The sequence below is a fragment of the Pyrgilauda ruficollis genome, unplaced genomic scaffold (genome assembly GCF_017590135.1).
Source record: "Pyrgilauda ruficollis isolate IOZ18807 unplaced genomic scaffold, ASM1759013v1 scaffold97, whole genome shotgun sequence".
NCBI lineage: Eukaryota > Metazoa > Chordata > Aves > Passeriformes > Passeridae > Pyrgilauda > Pyrgilauda ruficollis.
The window spans coordinates 2,047,049-2,063,462 of NW_024531821.1; the positions used below are offsets into that span (position 1 = coordinate 2,047,049).

Below are 16,414 nucleotides of genomic sequence, written 5' to 3' on the forward strand. Positions count from 1 at the left end.
CCTGGGGTGCTGCTGAGCTTTGGCATCAGCGTCGCTCCCAGGGGTTTTGCTGGTCTTAATTTGCTCTTTATTTGTCATCCTGGGGTCTCCACAATGCCAGGCAGGAGCTGTGGTGTGTTTGGAAGGGACAGGTCAGCGTTGTCACCTCTGCTGCCGTGTGACCAGGGCTGTGGCCCTGCTATTCCCAGTGCCCCTGGGAACACGAGCTGTCACTGTCACTGTCACTGTCACTTTGCTGAGGTGGCTGATCCATGGGCAGCCCCAGAGGATGAGTGGAGGGGCCCACAGCTCACTGTGCCCCAGGGAATTCCAGACCTCCCACGGGATGGGGGCCTGGGAGGGACCCTGGCTGAATTAGGGCAGTAAACCATGGTCCAAATGTCCATTTTTCAATGGGACCCTTCTGAAATAGATCCTTTGTTAATAATGGAATAGGTTTTTCTTCCCCTGAAGAAAGATTACCTTGATTAGGCATTGCAAAATTCAGATGATTTTCAACATGCATTGTTACATTTTTCAGGCGTTTGTTCTATTCATTACCCAGCCCACAAATTATTGCAAGAAAAATCAAGTTTTAGAGAAAAAACACATGCTAAGTGAGGAACCCTTGAGTGTCATAATTAACAGGAGCCCTTGGAGATGGGGATGTCTGTCCTGTGTCCGTGTGCAGCCCTGGAAAGCAGCTGCCTGGGCAGGGATTGTGCTGCTGCTGCCACACACGGGACTCAGAAAGACCAAAATGTCCCTCCAGGCTTTCTGTGTGACTCCTCAAAACCTCAGTCCTGTCTGAGGCTTGTCAGTGGCAGGAAGAGAGAAAGGCAGCGTGAAGGTGTCACCCTGCTCCGTGCTGACAAACAGCAGGGCCCAGATTAGAAACAGCCCTGTGCCCTGGTGACTCACAGCCCAGCCCGTGCCACCTGCCACGGCCCCTGCCAGGACCTGACACTGCCACCTGCCAGGACCTGACACTGCCCCTGCCAGGACCTGCCACTGCCACCTGCCAGGACCTGCCACTGCCCCCTGCCCCTGCCACTGCCTCCTGCCAGGAACTGCCCCCTGCCAGGACCTACCAGGACCTGCCACAGCCCCCTATCAGGAACTGCCACCTGCCAGGACCTGCCACTGCCCCTGCCAGGTCCTGACACTGCCACCTGCCAGGATCAGGACCTGCCACTGCCCCCTGCCCCTGCCACTGCCTCCTGCCAGGAACTGCCCCCTGCCAGGACCTACCAGGACCTGCCACAGCTCCCTATCAGGAACTGCCACCTGCCAGGACCTGCCACTGCCCCCTGCCCCTGCCACTGCCCCTGCCAGGACCTGACACTGCCCCCTGCCAGGACCTGACACTGCCCCCTATCAGGAACTGCCACCTGCCAGGACCTGCTACTGCCTCCTGCCCCTGCCCCCTGGCAGGACCTTTGCTGCTTTTGGGGGTAGCTGTGAGACAACGAGATCTTCCAGATCACAGAGGGGATGAGATTCAGAGCTGGAGCCCAAAATCCTTCACTCCCAAAGTGCAATCCATGCCTGGCAGTAGCAGAAAACCATTTTATGTTGTATTTTTTTAGGATGAAACCCTTCTCTGCTGTGTTTGAGGGTGGCTGTGAGACAGCTGCCACCAGATCTTCCAGATCACAGAGGGGATGAGACTCAGAGCTGCAGCCCCAAAGGATCAGACACAATCCTTCACTCCCAACACGCAATCCATGCCTGGCAGCAGTAGAAAACCATTTTATGTTGTATTTTTTTCGATCTTGAGTAATCCTAACCTAGAAGTGACTGCAGCCCCTGCCAGCTTGCTCCATTAACCTCGAGCACCTGCTGAATTGTCTTCCTCCTCCTGCCCTGATGGAACAGGTTGTGTTTGCAGCAGCTTTCCTCCTCCCCTGGGGTGATTCATCCGAGGGTGCCTCAGTTCTGGGGAGTGGAGAAAGGATTGCATCAATGCAAATGGGGCTGGACAGTGCAGGCTGAGAATGGCAATTCCTGCACAAATGTTAATTCTAGGAACAGCCAAGCCAGGTCTGTGCTGGGGCTTTGCTCGAGGAAATAAATCCCCTGTGGGTTTAGCCAGGAGTTCCAATTCCTTTTTGTTACAATCAATAAGAGAAATTTATTAATTTCTGAAGGGATTCTCTGCTCTAGTGCAGACCCAGGGATGGTTTATCCTGCTCAGAAGTGGCCTGGAAATTTTTCAGGCTGTGTCTTTGCAGAAGGAAGGGGTGTCCACTTCTTCCTTGGATAGAAGAGTCTGGGACAAGGCAGAGGAACATCACCTCCTAAATCTGTGTCTCCTGCCCCACCCCGCTTCTCCCCACAGGAATCCTCACCCCATCCACGGCTCCTTCAAAGGATGGTGATGGGAATAATGAGCACTTTGTTGTTAATAATAGAGGCAATCTCCAGATGAGCTGCTGAGGGATTAAAGGGCTGCTGGACTGGTTTTGGAGGTGAGAATCATGGAGCTGAATAAATGTGTGGAGCTGAATAAATCCCACCCGCTCCTCCTTTCATCTTCCTTACATGGAATTCATTGAAGTTTGGCTTCCAGTAATTTATGGGAAGCTCAGTTATCATTCCCACAGCCCTCTTACTGATTTCTGTGCACAAAACCCACTCTCTCATTGCACAGCACAGGAGTTTTTGGGCATTTTATGTGATCCTGAGCCCTGCTCTGTCCTCCTGCCTTTGCAGTGAACCCTGGAACCACAGGGCCAGGTGTGGAGGAACCAGACAATGTCACCCAGCTCTGTAAAAAGCGGGGGTCCTTCAGATTTCAGTGCTGTCATAACTGTGAAGCTGATTTAAAATAAAACACGCCTGAAAATCTCCCATATCAGACCCTCAGAGGGATGTAGTGAGCTCCTTGGACACTCCTCCCATTCCTACAAGTCTTGGGACCACCCATTTCCAAATGAGGTTTCAGGTGACAGCTGAGCTTCTCAACCTTCCTAAAGAGGGAAATTACAGTAAATGAGCGACCAAAATGAAACCCTTATGTCCCCTTAGCATCCTCCCCTTGCCATTTTGGCACATCCCTGCACTTTTCCTTTGCAAGGAGTGTGTGTCTCATTTCCAGCCCCATCTCTGGGGGTCAGGAGGACAGGCTGGGCTGGCTGCTGTGCTGTGAGCTGGGATTTGCCCTGGAAAGGGTGGAAAAGGCCACCCCAGTGCTGCTGCTGGCAGGGGCAGGGAGGAAGGGCTGCATCCATCAAGTGCAGCAGGTCACCGTGACTTGGAGCCATGAGATCAGCACCAGCCCAGCTCCATCCCGCAGAGAAAGCTTTTTATATCTCCCTGGCAGATGCCAACCATTTGCTCAGGCCCTGCAGAAGGGGCTTGCCAGGGAGCAGAGCAGGAGAGCCCAGCCCTGGTGCTGTCACAGGAAATAATACCATGTGGACACGCTGCTCTCTCGAGGTGAAAAAGGCACTTTTAATTGCTGGCTCCAACATTTACAGATTTCCAAAAGTGACTCAGTGGACTGGAGGGTGACAGTGCAACCCCTCCAATGACACTGGACAAACCAGCAGTCCATCAAACCTCTCCTCCTCCACAAAAGAGCACAAAGCAATAAGTGATTTACATAAAGCGTGTGAGAAAGTTCGCTACAAGAACGTAAACATCAGAAGGCTTAGAAAAACTTAAAAAATCAGGGCGACAGGAGCTGGGCTCTGGGAAAACAGGCTGTGTTTGCCCAGGTGTGATGGGTAAACAGCCCTGGGAGCCTGGCCCTGCCTGGCTGCTGGGTGTTGTGTCTGCCTGCGATAGCATCAGCACCCTGCTGCCAGCCCAGCTGGGCTTTGCTGAGCCAAACTTGGTGTGAGCCCAACCGTGCTGGAGCCTTTTCCTCACCGGTTCATCCCTGGGAGTGTTTACCAGGCCCTGGCACGGCTCCTGTGCTCCACCCTTTGATGTGGGTGAGAAGAATCAGGGGGAAAAAAAAAAAATCGGGATTTACTCTCACTGAGTAGCAGCTAGTGCTGAGTGAGCGATTGCCCGAGGTGATTTTGGGGATGAGGCTTAAGCTCTGGAGCGGCTTTGGAAGCAGTTAGTGGGGATGTGTTGCACAAGAGGCCGGCTGGGGCTCTGTCCCTCTCCCTGCCCTCTGTAATTGTGCATTTCTGACCTGCTTGTCACTGACTTAATGGATGGAAGATCCATGAAACTCCCCAGGAGCAGCATCCTCCAAAATCCAGCGATTTAACCACGAGTGCAAGAATTGCCATTCCTCCAGGCTGAAATAAATGTGTTTGCTCTGGGGTTACTCCAGTGGGAAGGGAGAAAGAGGGACAGCTTGAATCCATGGAGTTTGAATCCATGAAGTTCTGTGAGGAGGGGATGGGAAGGAGAGATGATGGATGCTCCACCTTGAGAAGAGAATTTCTGAGGGGCAGAACACGCTGCTCAGGCTTCAAGAGAAGATTTTCTTCTCATCTTCAGGTGGGAGACAGCAGCACGAGCAGATGGAGAGGATATCCCTGGTTTTTGTGCTAGGAAGCAAAGCCCTGGCTGAGCACTCATTTTCCAGGCTCTGTTGGACTTCCTAGAACACAAATCCTTCTGCATTTCCCCCTGACACTGAGATATTTTGCATAAAACAATCAAACTGACCACCCCAAATCCATTTACAAGTTTTCCAAGAAATCCTCGGAGCAGTCAGAGGAAATCAGAGTTCAGGGCTGAATTCCACAAGCGATGACGCCAAGTCTGGGGAAGGATTTTCACTGCTGGAATCCAAATGTCCACAAACGCTGCTTTCTTAAAATGTGGGATGTTTTTGGTGTGGATCCCCTCCAGGCATTCACAGGCACCTGCTGATAATCCCACTTCTGTCAGATCCCTGGCTCTTTCCCATCTGGAGGATCACTGCTGGCTCTTTTCTTGGGAGGATTTGGTGGTGTCTCCATGCTTTTGGAGTTCCGTGGCCTCCTGAGCCTGGCACACAGCAGTGCTCCTGCCTCTGGGTTTCACAGGGCTGCAGGAACTGGGAGGGAACCCTGGAGATCATCCCAACATCCCAGCAGAATCCCCTGCTCACAGCAGGGCCAGGGAGAGCAGCTTGCTCAGAGCTTTGGGCTTGGATTGTGGCAGGAGGGAGCTGAAATCCCATCCCAGATCTCCCTTTGTGTGGAGTCAAAGCAGGTGGAGAGGAGAATTCAAAATTCCATCTCAGATCTTCCCTTGTGAGGAGCCCAAAGGCAGGTGGAGAATTCCAAAATTCCATCTCAGATCTTCCCTTGTGAGGAGCCCAAAGGCAGGTGGAGAATTCCAAAATTCCATCCCAGATCTTCCCTTGTGTGCAGACCAAAGGCAGGTGGAGAATTCAAAATTCCATCCCAGATCTTCCTTTGTGTGCAGACCAAAGGCAGGTGGAAAATTCAAAATTCCATCCCAGATCTTCCTTTGGGTGCAGCCCAAAGGCAGCTGGAGGAGGGGATCTGTTCCTGCATGGAGAAGGTTGTTCTGCCCATTGTTAACTTGTTTGGCTTGGGTTTAAGCCCTGTGTTAGTTGGAATATCTGCAGAGGAAATTGGGTGTAAGCCAGGCTTAGGGACAAGTCTACACTCTGCTGGCATCACTCCAAGAAAAGGAAATTACAGTACCACAAAGCAAGGGGAAAGCATTGCCTGCATTGGTTTAGATGGGATTTTGGGATTAAATCCTTCCCTGAGAGGGCTGCCCCATCCCTGGCAGTGCCCAAGGCAAGGTTGGACAGGGTTTGGAGCAGCCTGGCACAGTGGAAGGTGTCCCTGCCATGGCAGGGGTGGCACTGGGTGATTTTAAGGTCCCTTCCAGCCCCAGTCATTCCATGATTCTACCCCTGCTCCTTCTGTTGGGAACAATATTCAGTCTGTTCAGTGATTCAAAAACCCCACAAGACCCAAAGCAATCAGTGTCCTTCCACTTCCCCAAAACTGAACAGAAGGAAAAAACCCTCAAAAAGCTGGGACAAGGGAAATGGGATGACAGATGTTGCTTTGCAGCTGTTCCCAACCTGGCTGCTTTCCAGAGGTACTTGGAAAAAAAGAAGTCCTTCAAACCCATCACTTGATGGGGACATTATTTCTCAGCAAAGGAGATGAAAATCCAGGTTTGGTGTTTAGGAATGGGACTGCAGCAGCGTGGGAGCCAGGGATTTTCACTCAGGGAGGTTTGAGTGATATCCCAGTGCTGGGAGCTCCTGCAGTGGGGGCTAAGGGCACAGAGCACTTGGATCTTCAGAGAAGTTTGATACCACAGCCAGCATTAGAGATGTGGCGTTAATTTGGTGCCTGGCTCATGGGGAAAGCTGGACATGTGCTAAGAAATAACTGGGAATTTGTGTCCCAGTTTGGCTTTGTGGCTGCTGGACCAAAAGCCCAGCTGGGCTTGGCACAGCAAACTGGAAGGGGTGAGCTGGAATTTTTCCTTTCCTAGATAAAAGGGATCATAAACCAGACTAAATTCTGGGATTGGGACACTCTGGGGTTGTTTTTTATGCTACACCTTGGCTTCTTGTGAGGTATTCACAGGTTTTTCTTTTCCCTTGAGCTGTGCAGGAGCACCTGATGGTTCCTCTCCTGTTGCTGAGCCCCGGGATTCCTCTCACACCCTGCACTTGGAGCAGATGCTGTTTAAATGTTCCAGGAGGAGCTGTTGGCAAATGGGGGATGACAGGTTGCAGAAACAGGATAAAATAGCAGGAGTTTCCAAGGAAAGCTTGGAGAGGCAGGAAAGGAAAGGGGGACAGTCTGGAGAGGAGCTGTGCCAGGCTTGACTGGGTTGTGAGACCCCCGTGGAGGTGCAGACTGTGCAGGGCAAGGCTGGCAGATTTTCCTGGTTCCTGGAGGGCTGGAGCAGGAAATTCTGTCTTGCTCTGCCCTCATTCCACCCTGAATCCTTGGATTGCTTGGGGAGGAGCTGCTCAGCTGCCTTGCAGAGAGCTCCATGTCCATGGACATCCAGCTCCCGTGGAGATTTCCCAGGGTACAGCGTTCAAATGGAGTGAAGCAAATATAAAATGTATGGAATCAGAGACTCCCAGAATGGTCTGGCTTGAAAGGGACCTTAAAAATCATCTCATTCCACCCCTGCCATGGGCAGGGGTAGCTTCCACTAGCCCAGGTTGTTCCAAGTCTCATCCATACTGGCCTTGGGCACTTCCAGGGATCCAGGGGCAGCCACAGCTGCTCTGGGCACTGTGCCAGGGCCTGCCCACCCTCCCAGGGAAGGATTTCTTCCCAAAATCCCATCTAACCCTATTCCCTTTCAGTCTGAAGCCATTCCCCCTGTCCTGTCACTGCTGTTCCTGCTGATTTGCAAAACCACTTAGTGTAGAGCACTAAGACAATCCACAGGGAATTTGTTTTCCTCTTCATCCTCTCCTTGACCCTTTAGGAAATGTCCCCTGGGAGCCATTTCAAGCTCCTGCCGTGACTCTGTGGCAGCAATCCATTCCCATTGACTGGAAAGGGAATTCTGACTTTCTCATCAGCTCTCCACCCGGTGCAATGGCTGTCCTTGAGCCTGGGATTAATTAGGACTAATGACCAAAAACATCATCATCAGGCTTCCACCTCTCTGAGGACTGTCCTGAACCAAAAGAAGGGAATGTAAAGGAGAGGATTCCCGCTGGGAAGTTGTTAACAGGGCTGTGCATCCCTGGCTTTGTGGGATGTGGCTGATCCATCCTGCTGAATCCAAGATTCCCACAGGTGACCAGGCGCCGCTCAGGACCAGAGGCTGCAAGGTTTCCTCAGCCAACTTCTGTTTTCAGTATTAAGCTTTGCCTTGTGAACCTTGAGGAATTCAGCTCCCAGGGCAGAGGAAATGTTGGAAGGGGTCAGGCGAGCTGTGCTCCGTCCATGTCACTGGGAGCAGCCAGCAGCATTCCAGGACAACATCTGATTTTGTGCTTTTACGAGGCAGATGTTTGGGAGAAGGGCTGTGCTGTTTATTCCAGCTGCCATCTCCCAACCCCGCTCCCTCTGCGCGCGCTCCTGCCTGGAGCCCATAAATAAAGATTCTTGGGATTATGCCACCGTTTGGGCTGCCCTGCCTCCCATCAGGGCCTGGACAAGCTGCAAACCCCGCTCCCCCTGCACCTCGCTTTTACAGGGGAATAAATCAGGGAGGGCTAAATCCTCTCTCAGTGACACGAGGATAAACGCGGGATGGCCGCGCTGACGTCTGCGCCGTGCTGGAATTGAGAAGGGGAGTTTGATTCCTTTATTTCGGAGTCGTGCTGCTGATTTACTGCAAAGGAGCTCGGGCTCAGCGTGTCCTGGGACTGAGCAGCAAGGCAGGGCTTGCTCTGGGATGCCGGGCTGATGGCAGAGCAATTCCATGGATTTTGCTGGAACTGATTCACAGAATTCACAGAATCACACGCAATCACAGAATTCACAGAATTCACAGAATCACACACAGTCACAGAATCACAGAATTCACAGAATTCACAGAATCACACACAATCACAGAATTCACAGAATTCTCAGAAGCACACACAGTCACAGAATTCACAGAATCACTGGGTTGGAAGAGACCTTCAAAACCATGGAGTCCAACCCAGCCCCAACAGCTCAACTAAACCCTGGCACCCAGAGCCACATCCAGGCTTTGTTAAACACACCCAGGGATGGTGACTGCACCACCTCCCTGGGCAGCCATTCCAGAACTTTATCACCCTTTCCACAATAGTTGAGGGAAATGAGTTGCAGCTTCAGCACAGTTTGGGCCTCAAAGAGCTCCTCAATGAAAGGAAGGATAAATCCTGTGTAAAATGATTATTCCCATTGGCTGACCCTCTTCCAGGAGAGCCCCACAGGGATGAATCCCACCCTTTGGTGTTGGGATGGTGATGGAGAGCAAGGCAGCGGTGCCCTCACACCCTGGTGCCACCAGCAGATATCCACGGAGGCACTGGAGATCCCAGTGGAGGAGCTGCCCCTGGAAAAGGTGACAAGAGCTGGTCTGGAGGGGTGGGAATGCTGCTCTTGGCTGCACTTTCCTTCTCCAAGAGGACCCAAGAAGTTGTTGAAGGCAGCAATCAGGGTGTTAATCCTCACTTGTTTTTCTAGGTTTCCTGACTTATTTTTAAAGGACTGGAAGTGAAGGAATGTAAAAGAGGTGCTGGCCCCTCTCTGCCATGGCTCCAGCCCGCAGCCTGTGGGTTTAAGCTCTCTGTGGATATTCCCTCTTGGATATTAATAGTGATAATTACGGATATGAAGTGGATATTTCCTCTTGAAGCTGTAGGGCTCCCCAAACAGCTCTAAAGAGACTTTGCAAAAGAGTGTCTGGAATTCTGCTGGCTGCTTTTAGGGAAGCTAGAGAGCCCAGTGGCCACCTCAGGGCCTGCCAGCCTGGTCCCATAAATACCACTGGACACAGGGTGATTTACACCCCTCTGCTGGTGGCACCTGGCCAACTCTTAATTGCTCATAAGTGACTTTTTTAATGGCCCAGAGTGGTTTGGGTCACCCAGGGCGAGAGGCAGTCGTGTGTGGCACAGCTGCTTTCAAGGTCCAGAAGCAGTGGGTGACCTGGGTGACCTGAGGGTGACCTCAGGCTGGACCTGGGACCTTCTGAGAGTCACCTGGAGGAGCCTCTCTCAGCTGGAAGGTGCCCATGGAGGTGCAGTGAGAGGTAACAGGACATTGTCCCAATTTTCCCACCCATTTGGTTCTCACTGAATGACTCTGCTCATGGTGGAGTTTGCCAGGAGGGAAACCAAACTGGGATTATTGCCATGGAAACTGGAGATTGGGTGGGAAGCTGATCCAATGGGGCAGCAGGATGAGGGCTTTGCACTTCTGTGTCCTGTCAGACTGTATGGCTTGGATGTGGAACACCACAAAGTCACTATTGTGATCATCTTGTGTAAGATATCCAGAAACATCGACTTCCTTTGTTTTCCTGGGAAAAGCCAAACCAGGATCTCAGCCCTGGAGGGATGGGGGTGATGAGCAGCACCACCACAATGAGCAAAACTCTCTAATTACAACAGCAGCAATCAAACCCCAGTGGTGAGGGATGCAGAGCTGGACACGGAGCCTTGCTGAGCTCTGTGGCTCCATTTCCTGAACACAGAAATGGAATTATTTTGGAGTATCCCCTTTTCCTTCCCACTTGAACCCCACAGGTGGCTCTGCCCTGGGAGCTCTGGGAAGGGTTCAGGTTTCCTTGGAAGCTGACAAGCACCATCTATAGGATTGCTGCAGAAGAAGCCTCGGGCTCCCAGCTGATCAAAAAGGGCAGAGGAGCTTCACTCCGAGTTTCCAGATTTGTTCTGGAAAAACTCCAGCGTGCTCAGCATTCCACAGTGCTCAAAGTCACAGCTTGCCTCATCCATCCCTCATGGCTGGGGGGATTGTCCACCCTGGACAATCCGCTGCTCCTTGGTCCCCTGGGGGATTGCTGCCTGTGGAAATTGCTGGAATTGCAGAGCTGGGATTATTTCACACAGGGATTTTCTAAAGAGCTCATGATCTGCAAGATTTCCACTTTTCCTCGGGAATTGTAGGGACAGGACAAGGGGGAACAGCTTCAAATCAACAGAGGTGGAATGTTGGGAAGAAATTCTTCCCTGAGAGGGTGGAGAGGCCCTGGCACAGATTGGGAATGAAGAAGGAAGGGAAGAAGGGAGCAAGGAAGGAAGGAAGGAGGGATAAACACACTTGGCAGGGCAGATGGAGTACAAAAAATGTTTTTAAAGAGATGCTGGCAAGGGACTCTGGTGCAAGTCATCCCTGTCACGTTGGAACTTCATCCTTGATTTGCACAAGAAATACAACTCCAGTTTGGATACCCAGAATTCTTCTGAGAGAGGCATTGTGTTCCCAAAGAACAGATATGGGGGTTTTTTTCCCTCTCTGCAGATCCTTTTTGGCTTTAAAGCTGTTTTCTTCTCCTACACACACAGATGATAATCTTTTACATGCCCTTATTAAAAAATATCACTTCCAGAAAATAAAAACACTGGCATATTCTGTACTTGTTCCTTTCTCTATCTCTGAATTAATTTCCCATTTTTTCATCTGACCTGTCAGTCATTTCATATCTCCACAATCAAGGAAAGAGGTTTAATCTCTCTCCTGGCTTTGGCATCTGAATCCCTCCTCTATCCCAACCTCTCCATGCTAAATTAACGCTCTTTTCCTTTCTCTTTGTTCCCCACAGAGATCCCTGGATGTCCAGGAATGGTGGAGAGCTGAATGAGCCAGCCTCTGTTCCTCACCACCCTGAGCTCGTGAGGGCTCTGCAGAGATGGAGTGGGAGCACGGCCTCGCTTCCCTGAGCCAGGGCACGCTGTGGGAAGTGACTGCCCTGGCTAAGGTCCTCATCCCAACCCATCACCCACCACGCAGCACCTCCAGGAGAAGCCGGGCAAGGACAACCAAGGGACCAGGAGAGGCTCTGAGAGCCTTGGAGGACACCAGGAAGCCACAGGAACTGAAGGAGGGGATGTCCAAAGCATGACAAATGGTGCCGAGGGTTTTTTTCCCTTGGAAAAGCCTTTCCAAAAGGGAGCAGCAGGGTCTCCAGCTGGTTTTGGAAGAGGCACAGCCAGGTCAGGAGCCCAGCAGGACGTGCTGATGGCAGCCTGTCCACCTGCTGGGTGGGGATCCAGGGGAAACAAGAATCTGTCCAAGACCAAGAGAGAGGAGCGTGGAAGATTCCTCTGATTTATTCTGTGCTTGTTTCTCCTTCTGGTGTCTTCTCTGTCTACCTCTTCTCCTCTAGAGAGCACGGGGGCCCTGAGTGTCACCAAGGAGCAGAAGGATTGGCACAGGGCAGGAATGGGGCCTTTGTTCTCTCCTTGCTCCAAAAAAATCTCCAACTGTCCTGCCTTGGAAAGGCTGGGACCTGGCAATCCTTTTCCTTGCAGGAAGTCACATTTCAGCAGGACCAGCCACCCTTGGGAGCCAAGATTTCCCACCTGAGGCTCAGAACATGGCAGGACATCCATCCCTCTCCTGCAGCTGTGGGAAGGAGCAAACCGAGCTCCTGACTTTGGATTGTGGAAAACTCACTGAGCAGAGAAAGAGATGGAGGGACTTGTGGCCTCAGGCAGAAAACAGCAGGAAAAACTGGCTGAAAACCATAAAAAACCTTGAAGTGGCAGGTGCTGGCCCAGCTGCAGCTCTGTGGTCACTGAGCTGCTCCCAGACCTGGGCAGGACGTGCTGGTACTGAACTGTGGGAGCCCCATCTCAGACCTTCCCTCTCGGGCTTCCAGCTGCAGAACCTTTTCCCTCCAGTGCAATCCTATTTATTTATTTATTATCTCGCTGCTTGATGTGAAGCTGCTAAAGGAGCCCCCTCCCCACAAACAGCCAGCCTGTGTGAGGGCACTGAGCAGAGGGGCAGGACACAGGGACAACTCCTGGTGCAGGTGTCCTGCTGTGCTGGGGGGGTTGGACTTGGTGGGTTTTGAGGTTCTTTCCAAGCAAACCCACCCTGTGGTTCAGTAAGATCTGAAAAGGATGTCCCATCCCTGGAGGTGTCCAAGGATGGGTGGATGGAGCTCTGAGCACCCTGGAGTGGTGGAAGGTGTCCCTGCCCATGGCAAGGGGTGGAGCTGGGTGAGCTTTAAGGTCCTTCCACTCTAGGATTCAATGGACAGGGGTTGGGCACACAAGGGAAGAAGAAAACTGAGACCAGGAATGCTGGTCTCAATGCAATTTGGATCTTTCAAGGACTAAGAGCATTTCATTCCCACCCCAGCTGGAAATAAATCTTCAGCTGGGCAGAGCTTTGCTGGGAAGGACAGAGGCTGCAGGAGCTCAGCAGTGCCCCTCTATCCTGACTTTCTTTGTGCAGGGCCATGAGAATTGCTCACCTGGGGGGCTCTCAGGTGCCCTGCTGCTCTCCCACAGCTTTCAGGATACCCTGAAATCCCTTGGCACAGCTCCCAGCTGCCCTAGGAGAATCTGATTTGTCCCTTCCCTCTGAAGAGCCCTGCCAAGGCTTAGTCCAAACCTGCTGAAGGAAGATATTTCCCACCCAAAACCTGTTCCTCAGAAGACTCCTGGCTGGCTCCAGTCCCTTATTCTGTACTGGAAACATAGTCCTTGGTCTGTTTGCAGGTTAGGGACATGCCTGGGGTTGTGGCAGTTCTCTTTCTCCCCAGTCCCTGATGTGCCAGAGCAGGTACAGGAGAGGAAGGGATGAACTTCAATCATTTGCCAGCCCAAAGGCAGGGACCTGCCTTACAGAGCTGTCCAAATCCATCTGCCTGCCCCTTCAGGCTTGCTCCAGGGATTCCATCCTCTGCTGGATCTATTTCTGAGTGCCCTGACCCCGGGGTTATTGTGCTGTCCCCTGGGAGGTGGCTCCGTGCTCCACAGCAGGAGCTGCTGGGAGTTTCCCACCTGCGTTTGCTCCTGGAAACTTCATTCCATTTCCCCTCGTGCTGCTCCTCAAGCACCTGCTGTTCATGTTCTCCTGCCACCTCACCAGGGCTCCTCTTCCCCTTCCAAGACCCTCCCTGGCTCCCTGATTGCTGCTGTTCCCTGTGCTGAGCTGGTCATTAATGAGAATCCAAACCCAGCCCTGGAGCAGCCCCTGGCAGTGCCCAGCTGCTGTGCCAGGTCATTAAAATGAGAATCCAAACCCTGGCAGTGCCCAGCTGCTGTGCCAGGTCATTAAAATGAGAATCCAAACCCTGGCAGTGCCCAGCTGCTGTTCCAGGTCATTAATGAGAATCCAAACCCTGGCAGTGCCCAGCTGCTGTGCCAGGTCATTAAAATGAGAATCCAAACCCTGGCAGTGCCCAGCTGCTGCTCCCTCCCTCGTTTGGGGTGCAGGGAAGGGGCAAACGGAGCCAAAAGGGATCAGTGTTGACACTGAGCACTCGTATCCCAAAATATCAGGAAGAAATCCTTCCCTGTGAGGGTGGGGAGGCCCTGGAATGGATTTCCCAGAAAAGCTGTGGCTGCCCCATCCCTGGAAGTGCCCAAGGCCAGGTTGAACAGGGCTTGGAGCCACATGGGATAGTGGAAAGTGTCCCTGCCCATGGCAGGGGTGGGAATTAAATGATCTTTAATGAATTAAACAATCTTTAATGAATTAAATTATCTTTAATGTCCCTCCCAACCAAAACCATTCCAGGACTCTGTGATCCCATGGGGAGCAATCCCTGGTAGGGACAAGTGCTGGGCCAAGGCCCAGCTCAGCAAAGCCCAGCCTGAGCTCTGGCAGTGGGGATGCTCCAGTTTTCCCACTGGGAATGGGAACTGTGCTCTGCCCTGCCTGGGAATGCCCTCCACGGGCTGGAGCTGCAGCCCTGCATGGCAGGAGAGCTGCAGGGGCTGGGGGCACACGGGGGGCTGCCCTGGGGAGCTCTGGGTGCAGCTGGAGGCTCCCAGCTCTGCTCCTGTCACCGAACAAACTGTTCCCACTAATAAAGAATGGAAAGTGCTGCTCTTCCCACTCTTCTTTTTCCTAGCTGGCACCAGAGGGATGGGCTGCCCCTGGCTGGTGGGAACACAGAAATGCCAGGGCACTTTGGGAGGGGCTGTGGCAGCCGAGGGAGAGGCTGGATGCAGTCAGGAAAACCGGGGGGACTCAAACACAGAGTGCAGGGGCAGGGATTGCTGCTGCTGGGGGGTGATGGGTGCCAAAAACTCCAGCTGGGAATGGGCTGTGGGACCAGGCTGGAGTGGAGCTGGGCGCTGGGTGTGGGGCTGCAGGAGGAGGAGGCACCAAACACACCGAGGAGGAGGAGGAGGAGAAAAGAGGGTGAAGGGCGATGAAGAAGGTGCTGAGCATCCCAAGGGTTTCACAGGGTGACAGCAGAGGAGTCTGGAGTCTGCTGTGGCACTGTGCTGTCCCCTGGGCTGGTTCTTCACCCACATCTCAGATCAGCTCCTTAATTCCTGCTCCCCACCCCTGCTGTTCTCCCTGCTGACCCAGGGCAGGGTGGCAGTGACAGCATTGCAGCTTCTCAGGAGCATTTGGCAGGGGGAAAAATCGGTCCCCAAACAAGGAAAGAATCAAAATGACACATTTCCAGCTGAATTACTGACGAGACAATTAATCATCCCCATTAAAACCAGTGGAGAACCCGGAGAGCCCTAATCCATAAAGATGCTCCAGGCAGCAGCACCCTGGGGCTTCACACTGCTCTGGCAGGAGCTGCAGGCAGCACTGCCAGGAGAATTTGGGAATTTTATCACAGGCCAGCCTGAAAAGGAGAATTTGGGAATTTTTTCACAGACCAGCCTGAAAAGGAGAATTTGGGAATTTTATCACAGGCCAGCCTGAAAAGGAGAATTTGGGAATTTTATCACAGGCCAGCCTGAAAAAGAGAATTTGGGAATTTTATCACAGGCCAGCCTGAAAAGGAGAATTTGGGAATTTTATCACAGGCCAGCCTGAAAAAGAGAATTTGGGAATTTTATCACAGGCCAGCCTGAAAAGGAGAATTTGGGAATTTTTTCACAGACCAGCCTGAAAAGGAGAATTTGGGAATTTTATCACAGGCCAGCCTGAAAAGGAGAATTTGGGAATTTTATCACAGGCCAGCCTGAAAAACTGCACAGATCCCTGTGGAGTCACCTCCTGCTTTTCAGTGCCACTGAGCACTAAAATGCTCATCCCTGCTGTCTGTGGGCATTCCCAAAGTCGCCTTGTGTGCCACCCACCCACCTCAGAGCCTTGCCCACCCTCTGCAGGCATGGATGGATTTCCTCCAGGATGGATTTTCTCCATCTCCCAAACTTTCCATCTGGATTTGCAGAGCTCTGGGCTCAGCCCTGGCTTTTTGGAGAAGTGTGAGCCTTCACAACTCCACAACTCCAGAGAGCCCAGCAAGCATCCAGACATCTTCCTAAAGTTCCTAAAGCTTGAGAGCAAAGGGCTGTGAGGAGATGACTGCAGCCCATCGCTGCTATAAACCCTCTCTTCATCCTTTCATGGTCCGAGGTATGGACGTGAATTATGGCAGCTTTAAACCTCCTGAGAGCAGCTTTCTTAAGCGGCTGCTAAAGAGCATTGTTAAGCCGAGGTGTCAGCGCCAGCTGCCTGAATGAGGCTGTTTTACGAGGCACTTTAATCCTTCCAGGAATCCAGCGACCCCTTTTCCACCCACAGATCCACTCCTGGCTCTTGTTCTCTGTCCTGTTCGTTCCTCGAGGCTCTGGCGCCGTCACCCCTGGCAGCCCCATCGTTTCCAGATGCAAACAGATTCCTAAAAACCCCACATCTGCCTGGATTTGGGGCTGCCTGGCAAGCTGCAGAGAAAGCAGGGGCTTCTCTTGTGACTGCTGCAATTTTTGAGGTCATTTTGTCAGCAGGGCTGCCAGCCCCAGCAATCCCTGTGTGATGCCTTCCTGGGGTGCCCTGTGGCTTCTTGGGGGTGGATTTTGTTGGAGGATGGAGGGGCTGTGCCCTCAAAGAGCCACGGCCACCCCAGGCACAGCCACATC

At 52.4% G+C, this 16,414-nt stretch overlaps 1 protein-coding gene across 3 annotated transcripts in view; it reads left to right on the top strand.

The window, feature by feature from the left end:
- ADRB2 (adrenoceptor beta 2) overlaps positions 1–14,407 on the top strand; it is a 28,465-nt gene extending 14,058 nt beyond the window's left edge. For 2 of the 3 annotated variants that reach the window (XR_005957039.1, XM_041489954.1), the window contains one exon: positions 11,164–14,407. Coding sequence is in view for 1 of the 3 variants with exons in the window: in XM_041489954.1 (XP_041345888.1) it covers positions 11,164–11,198 (35 nt within the window). In the remaining 2 variants the exon portion in view is untranslated. Of the gene's footprint in view, positions 1–2,320; positions 2,718–11,163 lie in introns of those variants that run through there. The other variant, XR_005957040.1, reaches the window with a different exon arrangement.
- The last annotated feature ends 2,007 nt before the right edge of the window (positions 14,408–16,414 follow it).